This window comes from Stenella coeruleoalba, assembly GCF_951394435.1.
Source record: "Stenella coeruleoalba genome assembly, chromosome: 19".
Taxonomy (NCBI): domain Eukaryota; kingdom Metazoa; phylum Chordata; class Mammalia; order Artiodactyla; family Delphinidae; genus Stenella; species Stenella coeruleoalba.
This window is the reverse complement of record NC_137165.1, coordinates 13,108,695-13,123,335: the sequence shown is the minus strand read 5'-3', so window position 1 is coordinate 13,123,335 and position 14,641 is coordinate 13,108,695. Positions and strand designations below refer to the sequence as shown.

The 14,641-nt window shown below is 45.0% G+C and overlaps 1 protein-coding gene across 2 annotated transcripts in view; it reads right to left on the bottom strand.

Annotated features, from left to right (window-relative positions):
- The window catches only part of SMG6 (SMG6 nonsense mediated mRNA decay factor), a 236,652-nt gene that overhangs the window by 171,616 nt on the left and 50,395 nt on the right, over positions 1 to 14,641 (bottom strand). For both annotated transcript variants that reach the window (XM_079904807.1, XM_079904808.1), the window contains exon 10: positions 7,375 to 7,520. In XM_079904807.1, coding sequence (XP_079760933.1) covers positions 7,375 to 7,520 — 146 coding nt within the window. The remainder of the gene's footprint in view (positions 1 to 7,374; positions 7,521 to 14,641) is intronic.

The window sequence follows — 14,641 nt, the reverse complement described above, 5'->3', positions numbered from 1 at the left end:
ATCAGTGGTTTCCTGGGGCCAGGGGTAGGGATAGAGATCAACTGGGATGGGCACAAAGAGAACTTCTTGGGATGATAGAAACGTTCTGTATCTTGACTGTGATGATGACTAGTTACCTGGGTATATAAATTGGCCAAACTCATTGAAATGCACACTCAAAATGGGTACATTGTAGTGTATGTAAACTTGACCTCAATAGAAATGACTTTAAAAAAATAGGATGGTATTACGTAACTGTCAATGGACTCAATGCTCATAATAGCCTCAAAGAGAAAACAACTCAAATGTCCACAAACAGAAGAATGGATAAACTGCAATAAATGAATAAAATGTAGTACTGTAGCAATGCAAAATGAATGAACTACAAACTACACACATTGACAGGGACAGATTCACAAACATTACCTGGAACAAAATAAGCCAGAGAGAAAAGAATATAAATAATATTATTAGCATGATTTCATTTACATGCAAGCAAAAGCAAACTATGTTCTGTTTAGAGGTATATACAATACTTAGATGATAACACTATAAAGAAAAGCTAAGGAATTAATTCCACAAGTCAGGATGATGGCTCCTGCAAGGGCGAGAGGGAACTACATGAGGATGAAAAACACAGGGAACAGTTCTGAGGTACTGACAATATTTTATTTCTTAACCTAGGTGCTGGCTGTATGTGCATTCACTTTATTGTTCTTTCAAATATTTTATACTTTCATACCCTTTTCAGTATGAATGACATACCCACCTTCCCTTCAGGCCAAAAAGAGAATCACAGTCTCATTTAAGAATGGCATGTGAGGGCTTCCCTGGTGGCGCAGTGGTTGAGAGTCCGCCTGCCGATGCAGGGGACACGGGTTCGTGCCCTGGTCCGGGAAGATCCCACGTGCCACGGAGCGGCTGGGCCCATGAGCCATGGCCGTTGAGCCTGCGTGTCCGGAGCCTGTGCTCCGCAACGGGAGAGGCCACAACAGTGAGAGGCCGAAAAAAAAAAAAAAAAAAAAAGAACGGCATGTGAAAAACCTCTTTTCAAAAAGCAAGGCGGATACTGGAAAAGATGGTGAAAATAAGAAACAATGTTCCTTAAAAGTACTTTTTTATTTTAAAGAGATACTACATAACCCAAGCAAGAGAAAGATTCAACACTTCTTTTGCTAACTGGTCATGAAAAATGCTTTCCATTGTGAGGGGAGAGTGCCCTCACCTATGACAGTGGTAAACATGGACCCCAGACAACCCTGATTTGCTCAAACCACGTCCTTCTGCCAGCTTATTACCTGTGGCTCCACTTGAGCTTCAAGCAACTTGGGGGAATTCTGACTCCCTCAACTCCCTCACTTCTACTTCTGTTCCTCTTCTCAGATCAGACTCAAGGATCACTTTCTTCATCAAAGAACAGCAGCTGCTCAGATTGTGGGGGGAGAGGGGACGCAGGGTGGGATTCCTTGCTTTGTTTAGCTGTCTCAGTTAGGTCCAAAGAAATTTTCGTGTGCCTTCTCATACAGAAGGCTTGACCCTTGAGGTGTAATTTACTAGCTGTGCAACCTTGCTTAAGTTACTCAACTTTTCTGGTATATTTCTCACCACCTATGGAATAGGACACAAAATATCTGTCCCACCTGTCTCAGAGGGCTGATGGGAGAAATCAAATGAGAATACATATGTAGCAACTATAAAATGTCATCAGGTATTATCACAGTGTTGTTCTGTTGTTGTCATTACTGGCGACTACCTCTGAAAGCTACAATTCTTCCCCAGATCAACATTTAGTTGGTTAGGGTCCAAAGTACAACTTACTCCCCCTAACCCCCATCCCCAGAACCTACTCATTTCCCCTGTGTATTCAACAAATAGCACACATCTGGCCCGCGCCCTCCGTAAATTTAGAATTTTACTCCTCAGGAAAAGCTTAAAGAGTGTTCAGAAAAGGGAGCTGGAAGTCCTGCTGCCAGCATCAACCCTAACCCCTAATAATGTTTCCCTTTCAGAATAAGTCCATTCAGGAGGAAAAAAAAATCAAATTGAGAAGCTATAAAATGGCAACAGAGATGAGGTTTCTAGCCCACGTTAATGACCAGGCCACGATCGGATACTGCACTTCTGCACTGCAAGGCAAAGCAGCCATGGACACCAAACCACACAATCACCTTGGGGCAAAACCAGAAATCATTTCGTCAGCCGACATGGTAAGAGGCTTAATTTCATTGATATGAGTGAATTTTCTCATTTCTTTAGCTTTTCACAACTGCTTCTCCTCCCTCAGCCTAAAGTAATGGATTCATTCTGAAAACAGCAAGGACCCTGGAATTCAGAATAGGGAAGACAGGAAGATCCCTTGACAAACTCACTTCCTTAACTTTTTCTTCTTTTCCAGGGAATGTGGAGGGAAGAAGTCCATGCTAAGCAGCCTGTTGATAGTTCTATCTCCCCCAGAGGGACAGAGGGCATGGCTAAGGGATGCACCCTCCCCTGGCCTGCCTCCTAAAGCCTTGCCTCTTCTGACCTCTGAATCTATTTCTCACATAATTTGTCGGCCAAGCTGGCTGTTTCTTCGTTTATTTGCTCTAAACTGAGCAGTCCTGAAAACGAAGGTCAGGCAGTGCTGATTACCTGTAGAAATCTACCCACACAGATCCTTGAGGAGAAGAGTCCAAGGGCTTCTACCACCAGAGATAGACAAGGTGGAAGGAGAGGGGCGGTTTACACAGCTAAACTCAAGTCTAACCCTTTATGAAAGGTGGATTTCCTGTACAACTGTTCTGACAAGCAGAGGATTAGGCACTTCATATATTCTGCTTGGGTAAGAGACTCAGACAGAAGTGAATTGCCACAGAGGAGCAAATTGCTTTACTAAAGGTCTCTAAGGTGGTTGTATGCCACAGACAAAGACATTTTGGTTGTGAACTGAACTTCTCAACCGGAGTCAACCTGCATACACAACCACAGCATGAAGGTGTGTGGTTCCCATCTCAAGCATCCCACACACTGGGGTTAAGCTCTATCCGTCCCATATTAACAGCTGCGGTTCTCTATCCCTCTGGAGGCATGCATGTGGCACTCCCTCCTGCCACCTCCTGCAATTCAGGGTTACTAACAAACCATAAGAGCAAGCATAAATGATAAAGAAAGGAATGCCAGCCTAGCCCTGCCTCAATCCCAGGCCCTAAATGTTCCCTAAGAACAGGGAGCACAAGCAGTGTCTCTTGGGTGCCCTCTTGCTGCCACCGGGGCTTTTCTGCAAGGCTGCAGTGGAGGCTTACTCTATGAACTGGTAGGGGAGGAAAAAGAGGAGGAAAAAGAGGGGGAAAAAGAGGGGGAAAAAGAGGGGGCCAGGGCACAGAAAAAGGAAGTTATTCCAGTGGTGGCCAATGAATAACATCCAGTGATTTATAGGAAGTATAATCCAATAATACAGTAAAATAAAACAGTGTGTGCCTGAGATGGTTTTGATTCCAGGAATTATAAAACATATTTTTTAAAAAGACAGAGACACACAGAGAGAGAGAGAGAGAGAGAGCGCAAGAGGGGGAGAGAAAAAGAGGGGGAAAAAAAGCGGGCCATATTGGAGCAAATTGGGCACAGATGGGGGTGCAATGGGGTTTCAGTGATGCCCTACCACAAATGTTGCTTCAATTTATTCCTCTTCAAGAAACTAGAGTTTTATTTCCTTAAATTACAGAATTTTTTAAAAAATTAAAATTCTTAGAGTGCTTGTGGTTGAGATCAACCATTCCCCCTCCAGCACCACATCAGCCAATCAGATGGCTACTGAAGTGTTAAATGCTGAGGCACATGGAGAAGGCCCCGTTTCTCCCTTCAGGAATGCTGCAGAGAGATCACCTAGTGTGACATCACTCTGGGAACCACCTATCTCACCAGCCCCCATCACTCACCAAAGGGTAATTTTGGACAAAGGCCAGGAAGGAAACACACTGTTCAATCAGGGCTGGCCTGCCCAGAACCTGGCCTTCCTCATCCATGCATTCAATGAATCCTTAATGAGTGCCTAAGAAATACCAGGCACCATGCTATTGGCCCCAAACACCCCTCAAATTTATCTGTCCCCAACCACTTCAGTGTAGGTATTAGGATTCTAGACTCTCTGTAGTCCCACTGAAGTAGGCTTTTTGCATAGGGCCCATATGAGGGGAGGAGATAAAGGTATCCCCACCAATAGCCCTGAACTTGTGAGTTTTAAGATCAGTGCTGAGACCTGAAAGTTTAGTTGGTTAAATGATGTGGCAAAACTCATTTTCCCTTATTGGAAGGGGGACAAATCTCACAACCTCTGCCTCCCTGAGCTCCAGGAAAAACCATAACCTAGAAAAGGGGAAAGATGCCTGTCATTCACCACCATCTAGGTTTTTCCCCTCCGTTTGGCTTGTGAGGTGTCCAAAGCTTTATAACAGTTCTATGTCTCTTGACCCCAAGGAAAGCACATTTGAAAAGTAATCACACTGAAGTGTTAGTAACGGTATCATTTCCACCCTGGACTATTGGTATTTTGAAAAGAGGGCTTATACAAGGGTAGCATCAAACACACACAAAAAAGAATCAGAGGCATCAGCAAAGGATGTACTTTTTAGTAAGGACGTCCCTGTTGCCCTCCTTAAGTACCACATCTACAGGGAAGGGTCAGGCACAGATTGAGAGGATTCTGACTGCTTTGGGGGGCCACAGATCACCGCTGTTTCAGGCTGGAACGTTCCTTCTCCACAGAGTCCAGGAACTGACATATGCAAACACCCACCCAGAAGGACACGTCCAAGAAGGAACGGAAAGAAAAATGATGGCCCAGATGTTCTGTAACTTGCAGTGACTGCCAAATCACCACCGACCCCAAGCACCTGGGAGGGCCAGGCAGCAGCAGGCCCTTGCTTCCTGGTTTCAGACAGCCAGGGTCCCGCGGCTGGGTGGCGACTCTGACAGCAAGCAGACTGGCCTGGAGAGAAGCCTTCAGAAGGGCACCGGCTGACGGGACTTGGGGGCTGAACACTCAGGGCTGATTTATCACTTCCTTACTCATAAAAATGTGATTCAAACTGCTGCTGATTAGTGAAGGATTTAAATCTTTACCCTCTCCCCAACCCCCTTCCCTCTCCACCCCCGGCACAGATGCTGCTGCTCAGCCACAACACCCCCTTCTTGCCACTGTCCGTGCAAGCACAGCACAGGGGCCCAGAGAAGATGACTCATGTGCTGGGAAATGGAAAAGCGCATCTTCCCACCAGCCAGCTCTGCTGAGTGCTCCGCTCACCCCTCTCCCAATGGCAGCCCACACAGTGGGGTCTGGACGGCCGCCTCAGCTGCACACCGGGGACTTGGCAGCACGTCCACAGAGCGCTCTGTCCTGGCTGAGTGTTATATCCTGTGGCCCAGGCTGTTTTCCCTGAAACACCCTGGGAGCTTCTGACCACCTCAGCTCATACTCCTCTCGGCCCCAGCTGCCCCAGGGAGGTGAGCGCCAGGACAAAGCCAGAACCAGTGGTAGGGTCTCACGCACAGGCTGCGACATGTCCTTCCTGGCTATCAGGTCCTCATTATGACCGACCATGGAAAAGAGTCCTAGAAAAAGTACCCTGGCCTCAAAAGGGGAACCACTTACTTCCTTCTTTCTCTGTTCTCACCATCTCACCTTCCTTTCACCCATATTTTCTTAACTTTTACTTTACAACAGCTCCAGGAAAAGGACTCACTGGTGGCCTATGAAAGGGCCAACGTATTTCTTTCCATGGAGCAGAAGTTGCTGACAACAGATGCTCCACAGGCAAGAGCTGCGGGGTCTTTACATCCCCACCTCCAGGTCACTCGATGCAGGAACAGGGCCTTGGCAGAGGCTGCAGCCCTGTGACAGGCAGCTTGCTGTTGTTAGAGGGAGGCAGGAAAGTGAAGAGGAAGGCACCTCGGGAGGCCCCATTCCCTGAGTCCAGTGAGCTTCCCACTTGGTGGCCCAACCAGCGGAGTAACGATGAAGGCATCAATCTCCCTCCCCTCTGGACTGACGGCCTCACCACACTTTACAAACTTTATTTCCTCATTCCTGGAAACCTCCACTGCCCCTCAGGACTGCATGCTTCCTCAGAACTGTTCTTGGGAATAGTTAGCCAAGTTCAAAATGGCACCTAAGCCTCTGCATCTCACCTTCTTCCGGGAATTCTAAATGCTGCAGCAGGCAGCGTGAAAGCAGAAAACCCTTTAGGATTCAGATGTGATTGAAAACCCAGGCAAACTAGCGGAGGACCTTGCAGAGTCCCAGGAGGAGCCAAGTTTCAAGGGAAAGTGCAGAATACCCACTCATCAGGGGAGAACACCCCCCTGCAGCAGGCTGAAGCATAACCTAAATACAAACGGGAAGGGAAACAAATCAACTTCGGAGTGAGAGAAATCACTAAGAAAAGGTGCGATGAAAGAACTAGCGATCCTCTGTCTAGAAACACCAGGTCTGTTTTACAACGGACTCTCCATAGGGTAATTCCCGCTTCTTGGCATTTCAGACGATAAGCTTCCAGCCCTGAGACCAGACACTCTCTGCCAGTGCTCTGAAATGATTCTTTGGCAGCAAGGACCAAGTCTCCTTTGCAAACAAAACACACAAAATAATGTCACCTCCATGCTACAGATTTCCATCAAGTCAAACCCCATCATCTTTACCTCAGTGGGGTGGAGGAAAGGGAAGGGGAGGGGAGGGATCCGGTAACATCCTTCAACTGTGACCTGGTCATCAGAACATTTAAAAATCCTGCCAACCAGTACCACCCCCCATTTCTCCTACCCCAGCCCCCACCTCATGTTAAAAACACCCCAGTGTTCAGAAAAGCATTTCGGAATGCACACTAGTACATTTGCCAAATTCTGGGCCTGGTGATTTTTGTGCTTCCAGATTTGAGTCACCAAAGCTCATCGATTCTCTGTTCTTACTCCCTGGCAGACTCCCACAAGGGATATCCCATAGGGAACTAGACTTTTCCATATTGAACAAACAGGGTACATGAGTCCAGAAACAGCTATTCCCAATCCCTGCCAAGCGTATGGTCTCTGCAATGAAACATTTCAGCAATGCCTCCCCCCCTGGGAGAGGCTCTGGGTCTGCAGCCTCCAAGAGGCCTTGCTGCTGCCTTTAGCATGGCCAGATGTGCAACAGCATCTCTGGGTTTGCAAATTAAGCTCTATACCCATGATTCCCTCCAACCATCCCACCCAAGCACTAGAGAGTCACACAGATTTCAGAGAGTAAATTAAAGATCTGAACGGCAACGGGGGAAAAGGGGGTGTGTGTGTGTGTGTTTTGGGGGGACTGTGTAGTGGTATGGTAGCATAGGAAAGAAGCCAGATTAATCTTTATCTGTCTAGATAAAGAAACTGGACATTCCTTACCTTTCAGTTGGGAGTTGTGTACAGCAAACATGTTGATGGTCATAAGCTGCAGCATGCGGGTACTTCCAATAGGAGAGGGACTACGCTGCAGCAACACCTGGAACTCCTTGAGGACCTTCTCAGCCACTGCGGGGAATGTCTCCATCCTACAAATATAGCCAGCCCATCAGTGAGGCACATCCCCAAGAGAACTCGGTGTACACACACACACACACACACACACACACACACACACACACACACTCATTTTCTCTCTCTCTCTCTCTCTTCTCTCTCTCTCTCTCTCCGCGCCCACCCTCCCGGAAAAGCAGATGGCTAACGCCTAGGACATTTCTTTGCTACTTTCACAAACCTTCCTAGCACCCTAAGGTTGTGAACAAATTTAAGAGAAAGAAGTTCAGAGTTTAGAGATGGAAATAACTCAATTTTTGGATAAACCGCCATGAGTTTTCATGCTTTGGTATGCTATTTCCTAACCTCTGGCAATAACTGGATTCAAGTTGAAATCAAAGTTTCTCTCTGAAACAATCAGTTTTTCTAAATAGTGAACAAATTTCCTTTAAGCTCTGAGACTGGCATATTCCCCAAACTCTCTGCTATGAAAACCATATTCTATGAAGAGGTACGTGAATCTAAAGATTCTTCACTCAAAGCTTTACTTCAGAAAACCAGACGCAGTTCTGCGGCCGTCTACTTAGGGACTCTCACACTAATCGCTCCACCTAAGGATCCCAAATCTCCCCTGGAAGAATCCCTCGACCTAGGGCCCTGATGATCTGTTTCGGTCTTTCCTGTGTTGCTGTCCTCCTCCCTCTCACAAGCCTCTGCTCATCAGGGTCTGTATGTTTTCAGGCCAGTGGAAATATAATGCCCTGGCCAACTGCCACTCCCAATACAGGAAGAGCCTGTAATGTAGGGAGGTAGAAATCTAGCCAGTGACCCAGGGCTCCTAAAGAGAGGTCATTCAAACCAATGCCTGCCAAAAGTGGCCACAAACAGTGGTGCATGCCTGGAGCTCCTCTGGCAACAGGAACAAACCACAGCTGAAGTCCTCAGAAATAAAAAGCAAATTTGAACTTGGTGCTAGAGAGAGAAACCAGGCACACGGGCCTTAGGGCCATGCCGAACAATTCGTGGTCAGCAGAGTATCTTTTATCCATCCTCAACGCCCCCCCACCCTCAAAAACAAACAAACTGCTTGTGATACCCTGTGGGGTGGGGTGAGGGAGAGCTCCAGCCTGGATTAATAAATAGCTTCTGGAAAGCCACAGGGAAGGGAATCCTCCTCAAAAGATACAAAACCGTTTCAAGTCCTAGGGAAAGGTGCTTCTACTCTCACCTGAACCTTTCCCCGCTGAGGAGTACCTTCCTCAGGTCAGAAAACTCCAGAGCTTTCTGGCCTCCTGGCAATCTTCATTCCTTGCCCTTGGAGGCAACTCCTATGACTTACCTCCTAGTACCCAGAAGTCATGCCACAGTTATGGGTCAATTACAGTTTATACTCCAGTGCCCTTCTCTGCTGAGCTGCCCTCATTTTCATTGGCACAAAACATGCCAGGCTTTCTTCCCCCCACATGCCATTTCAAATGCCACTGCCACCACCCAACAACAACAACAAAACAACCGAAACACACTCTTTCACCCCCCCTCTAAAATATTTCAGAACCATTAAAACTCTTGGTCAGTTTGGAATGGCAGAGAGTGATATGTTTGAGGCTGGACTGGATCCATTTTTCCCCATGGGCTATAACAAAGGTTTCATTTTAAATCTTGACACTGTGCAGCACTCTTTCTGGTGGAGGTGGGGAGGGGGGCTAGCACTTCTCGTTACGAGAATAGCAGAGTTCACTCTGCTTGAAAAGCAGCCACACTGGGCAAGTTTCAGAGCCATGTGTCTCCGTGTTGAAAGGCGGTAGAGAGCCAGCACAGAACGACATGACAGAAGTGTCACGTGGGACAGTCTTGCTTCGAGGCTGTGTCTGAGGAAGCCTCTTCCCTGGATGGGAATTGAAACAGATCCATTAACACTCCCTAGGTCAGAATGAAGTCTCAAAAGAGCACCAGGCCAAATGTCCACATCTTCTTTTTTTCGAAAGTTTAAAAAAAAAAAAAATCCCCCGTTCGCCTTTCAACTAGTTCAACATGATTAAAACAGAAGAAAAAAAAAAAAATCAAATGCATAAGTTAGAGTAACTTCAATTCTGAGATATGAGGAAAGATGGCATTCTCAGACAAAAATCAGTTTTGTTAGGCCACAACTGAAGGACACACAGATAAAAGATTCTTCCTCAGAGCTCAATAACAGCGTTTCTGGTGCCCAGTTTCGTAACCAAAATGATGTCTGTTTTTGGCCTCAAGTTACCTGTAAGTAGTTTTCTTTCTTTCTCTTCCCTCCACCCCATATTGCAGAACGAAAATTATACCAAAACTGAGATAATGACAGTATACAATTTGTTTAGGAAAAAACCCACAAAATAAAATTATGGTTTTTATGGCTACATGTGTAAGTATGTAAATATAGTAAAAAGGTCTGGAAGAATACATAACCTGATGTCCGGCATTATCTCTTTGGAAGGCACAGGGGTTGGGGGAGAGTTGAAAGAAATTTTAGAAAAGAATGTTATACTTTTATAAGGAGATTTTATACATTACTTATGTAATAATTGTAAAAGTTTTAGGCAAGAAGCAGCAGCAGTAGTAGCAGCAGAGGAAGAGGAGAGAAAGCATAAAAAAACGGCAATTTATAACAGCCAAAAACTGGAAGCATCCTAAAACGCCCAACAACAGCCGATGATGAAAACGGCACATCCATACAACTGAATTCTATTTTTTAAAAGCTGTATTAGATTTTTTAATCATGTGGGAGAAAGTCCAACATATATTAAATGTGGACAGTTTTAAAGTAGTTTAACGCGATCCCTTTTTATACATATTTGTAAAAAATAAATAAGAAAATGTGTGTGCGTGATGTATAGAAAAGAAGATAAAATATACACCAAGTGTTAGTGGTAGATAGTCATCTCTGGATAGTGAGAATAATTTTTTATTTCTTCTTGTTGCTGGGTTTTCTAAATATTTTACAATAAGTACTGTATATAGTAAAAAGATTTCCCCTACAATGAATACTTCTGGCTTTTGTATATAATACATTTATAATTTTAAAAAAAATCAAGACACAAACATTATATTCTTAACAATTCAGAGTCCAAAATAAACATGAGCCTTTGAATTCCAAGAGATCTTGAAGCTGTGCAAATAGCATGACTCGGCAAGCAAGTAAAAACTAAAGTGGTAACTGCAACCTAGGCTATAATGGGAAGCAAAATTATTCTGTTTGTCACAAATCAAAAGTCTACAGGCTGCCGGCTTCCCGACCTCTCTCAGAGGAGTCTGAGCACAGGTCCGATCTGCCTCTCCCGGGGAAAGCCAGTGTCTGTCAGGAGCCACACGGCACCCTGACCTATTCCCCTTCCTGAGCCTGAGAGGATTCCGGCCCCATCCTTTAAAGCTGCAGAAGGTACGGTCACTTTCAGGATACTGGCTGGCTAAAGTGACTGCTTTCTGAAGTGATCTCCAGAGATACCTTGTCTCATTTGAATGGCAGTTTCAAGAAACCAGTCTTTCAGACAATACTGGGACCTAGACCCGTGAGTGACTCAGATAGTGACTAACGGGGCAGGACCCAACCTCTCATATGCTGGGGAACACAGCTGGGCCAGACAACATTCTCTGCAGAAAAGAATCAGGCTCCCTAACTTTTCTTAACATCTTAATTTTTAAAAACTGAACAAGATAGGAGCGAACCAGTAGCAAAAAACAAAACAAAACAACTAAGCCGTATGACAGGGTAACAATGAGGGGAAAAAAAATCATAGTGCTACAGAACATAAGGACTGGAACAGACCTTGGAGATCATCTATTTAAACTACTGATAAGGAAACCAGAGCCCACAGAGGCTCTGACTTGTTCCCTCTCGAGGTCTTAGAACTAGTCAGCGGAGAAAAACAAACTCTCTTTGGCACTTGATTCCATCTAACACTCCGCACCTCTTTTTCGCTGGTTGCTGAGAGGAAGGAGACCAGCGTGGCACACATTAGGCCCTCAAGCATACGCGGATGCAACGGAGAACACGGGGCACGGACAAGACGAAGACTGGGAGAGCCACGGGGGGCTTTTCTCAGCAGGCAGGCGGGACAGTGGATGTGTCTTCAGCTGCTCCCCATTACAATCTCCTCACTCTTAATTCGTTTTCAACGCCTCCCACATTTCACATCTTCTTGGTAATTAGGCAGCAGTCCATGTTGTTGTGTGTGGCTCGGGCTCATTGCTTTTCTAGTCTTACAGACTTCTATACTTCTTTTTTTCCAATAGAAAAATTATTGCTGTTTCTGCCTTCCAGAATAAATATGGGGCTCAATTCTCTTTTTACCTCTAGGAGAGCACAAGAGGAATACTCACCGAGGGGCTGGGGTGCCTAGAATTTACATATATTTTCCTCATATGAACACTACGACGACTCACTGTTCATGAAGGTGCAACTAGACTGGCCTTATCTTTTTGCCAACAGAATATGTTATATGCAGGAATGGAAGAGATCTTGAAAAATAATCTGGACCACAGCAAACCACCTCTGACAAATGAGATAATCTATTCGCTCGCAAAGGCTTCCAGAAAAGAAAATTCCTGAACGTCTTCCCTCTGTGAAATCTTCTTACACCTAACCCAAACCTCTCCAGCTGCAACATAAGCCTATTTTATTTTTCTCTTGCTGTCATCCAAAAGAAGTCAAAACTATTTGGTTACGACCCTAATATTTAAACACAGTTAGGGTACCCCCAACAGCTGTCTCCAAATAAAACTTTTTTTACCTTTTTTTTTTTTTTTTTGCGGTACGCGGGCCTCTCACTCTTGTGGCCTCTCCCGCTGTGGAGCACAGGCTCCGGACGCGCAGGCTCAGCGGCCATGGCTCACGGGCCCAGCCGCTCCGCGGCATGTGGGATCTTCCCAGACCAGGGCACGAACCCGCGTCCCCTGCATCGGCAGGCGAACTCTCAACCACTGCGCTACCAGGGAAGCCCTACCTTATTTTTTTTAAAGATTAATTTGTCCTCTCAGAAATCAATTTCTAGCTTTTTAATCATTATTGTGATCCTTTCTCAAACTTCCTTCAAAATATCTAAATATGAGAGTTTTAAAAAGGGGAAAAAATAAGGTTCTAACTAATGCTTAACCTGATTTAAAAATATATATATATATGTGTGTGTGTGTGTGTGTGTGTGTGTATATATATGTATATGTATATATATAAGTATGTGTGTGTGAGATATATATATGTATGTATGTATATGTGTATATATATATATATATATATATATATACACACACACACACACACACACACACACACACACACACACATATATCTCCTAAACATTCGTATACTCTGGACCAAGATTTATAACTTTTTTAGTCCCAAGAGTCTCTAACAGAGCTAAGAAATACCTAGGGCAGTGGTTCTCAACCAGGAGCAATTTTGCACTGCGGGGAACATTTGGCAATGTCTAGAGACATTTTTAATTGTCATAACTGGGGGTGAAGAGAAGGAATGCTACTGTCATGTAGTGGGTAGAAGCCTGGGATGCTGTTAAACAGCCTACACAGGACAGCCCCTACAACAAAGAATTATAAGATTCAAAATATTAACAGTACAGAGGTTGAGAAATCCTGACTTAGAGCAAACATGAGGTACATAAAAAGTTAAAGAACAAACAAAGGAAAAGGAAAAAAGGAGAAAATACTGACTAGAAAGGTAGTAAGGGGAAAAAAAGATTTTTTAAATGAGAATTTTAAAAGAAATAAAGAGATAAGGAACCATAGCACCTACTTTAAGTGCAGTACAGTGGTATTTCTCATATGATGCGCTACTTTATGAAATAATATCTTCTTATTATAAGATAATAACCCTGCAACTGCACCTTTACATTACTCACTACTGACTGGCCTACGACGACCCATAGAATACTAGATCCTGCTCTCCAGTCTTTCACAATCTACCCATTTCTTGTAATAATTCACTTATTCCTACAACAAATATTTACTGAGCACCTACTACATGCCAGGCACTAGGGATACAACAGTCTTAAGCAAAAACTCCTGCCAGAGTAGAGCTGACGTGGGGGTGGGGTGAGGGGCTGCTACTGATGCACCTAGTTTACTTTGCTGAGTAAATCACTTCACACTTATTTCTGCTAGTAGAGATGCATCTATTGGCACTACTCCAAGTTTCCCAAGTCATTTCAAAATCAAGACTATAGCCATCCCTGTCACTCTTGCCCAGGCTGATGACAAATGAATATGTAAAAGGTACAGTGTCTAGTTCACCATCCACAAACAGTGTTTCTTCAAGCAGGACAAAGCTTTTCAGCTTCTCCCACTAAGGAAACCTTCTAGAGCATTACAGATACACTTACAAGGTTATGACAGAAAGTGAAAGGGAGGGGCTTCCCTGGTGGCACAGTGGTTAAGAATCTGCCTGCCAATACAGGGTACATGGGTTCGAGCCCTGGTCCGGGAAGATCCCACATGCTGTGGAGCAACTAAGCCCATGCGCCGCAACTACTGAGCCTGCACTCTAGAGCCTGCGAGCCATGACTACTGAGCCCACGCGCCACAAGTACTGAAACCCGCATGCCTAGAGCCCGTGCTCTGCAACAAGAGAAGCCACTGCAATGAGAAGCCCACGCACCGCAACAAAGAATAGCTCCTGCTGACCACAACTAGAGAAAGCCCGCACGCAGCAACAAAGACCCAACACAGCCAAAAAAATAAATTAAAATCTTAAGAAAAAGAAAGTGAAAGGCAAACACTGACAACAACTGGGGGAACTATAATCCAAAGCAAATCACCTCAAAGGGTAGTTCACAATAAAACCTCCAACTCAGAAAATATTAAAATGCAGAGACGACCTGAGGGCACTGCCACCCGTTCCTCTCCTGGAATAACGAGGCACTCAGCACAGGGGCACCAGCTTTACACAGTGAGGAGAAACTCGGATCCACCAAAGGGATACTCAAAACCTGATCTCTTCCCAGAGGCTTAATGGATTAAGTAACAGGGTCTCACCCACACCACCTTCCCTGAGACTTATATGGAAATCCGTGGTGAATGGTGAAACCAAAGAGAAGTCTTAGCATTTACTGAGGTCAGCAATATGGTGCAGGAAACTGAGCACAGGAGGAAGGGGTATGGTTCGAAGGAAGAGAAAATG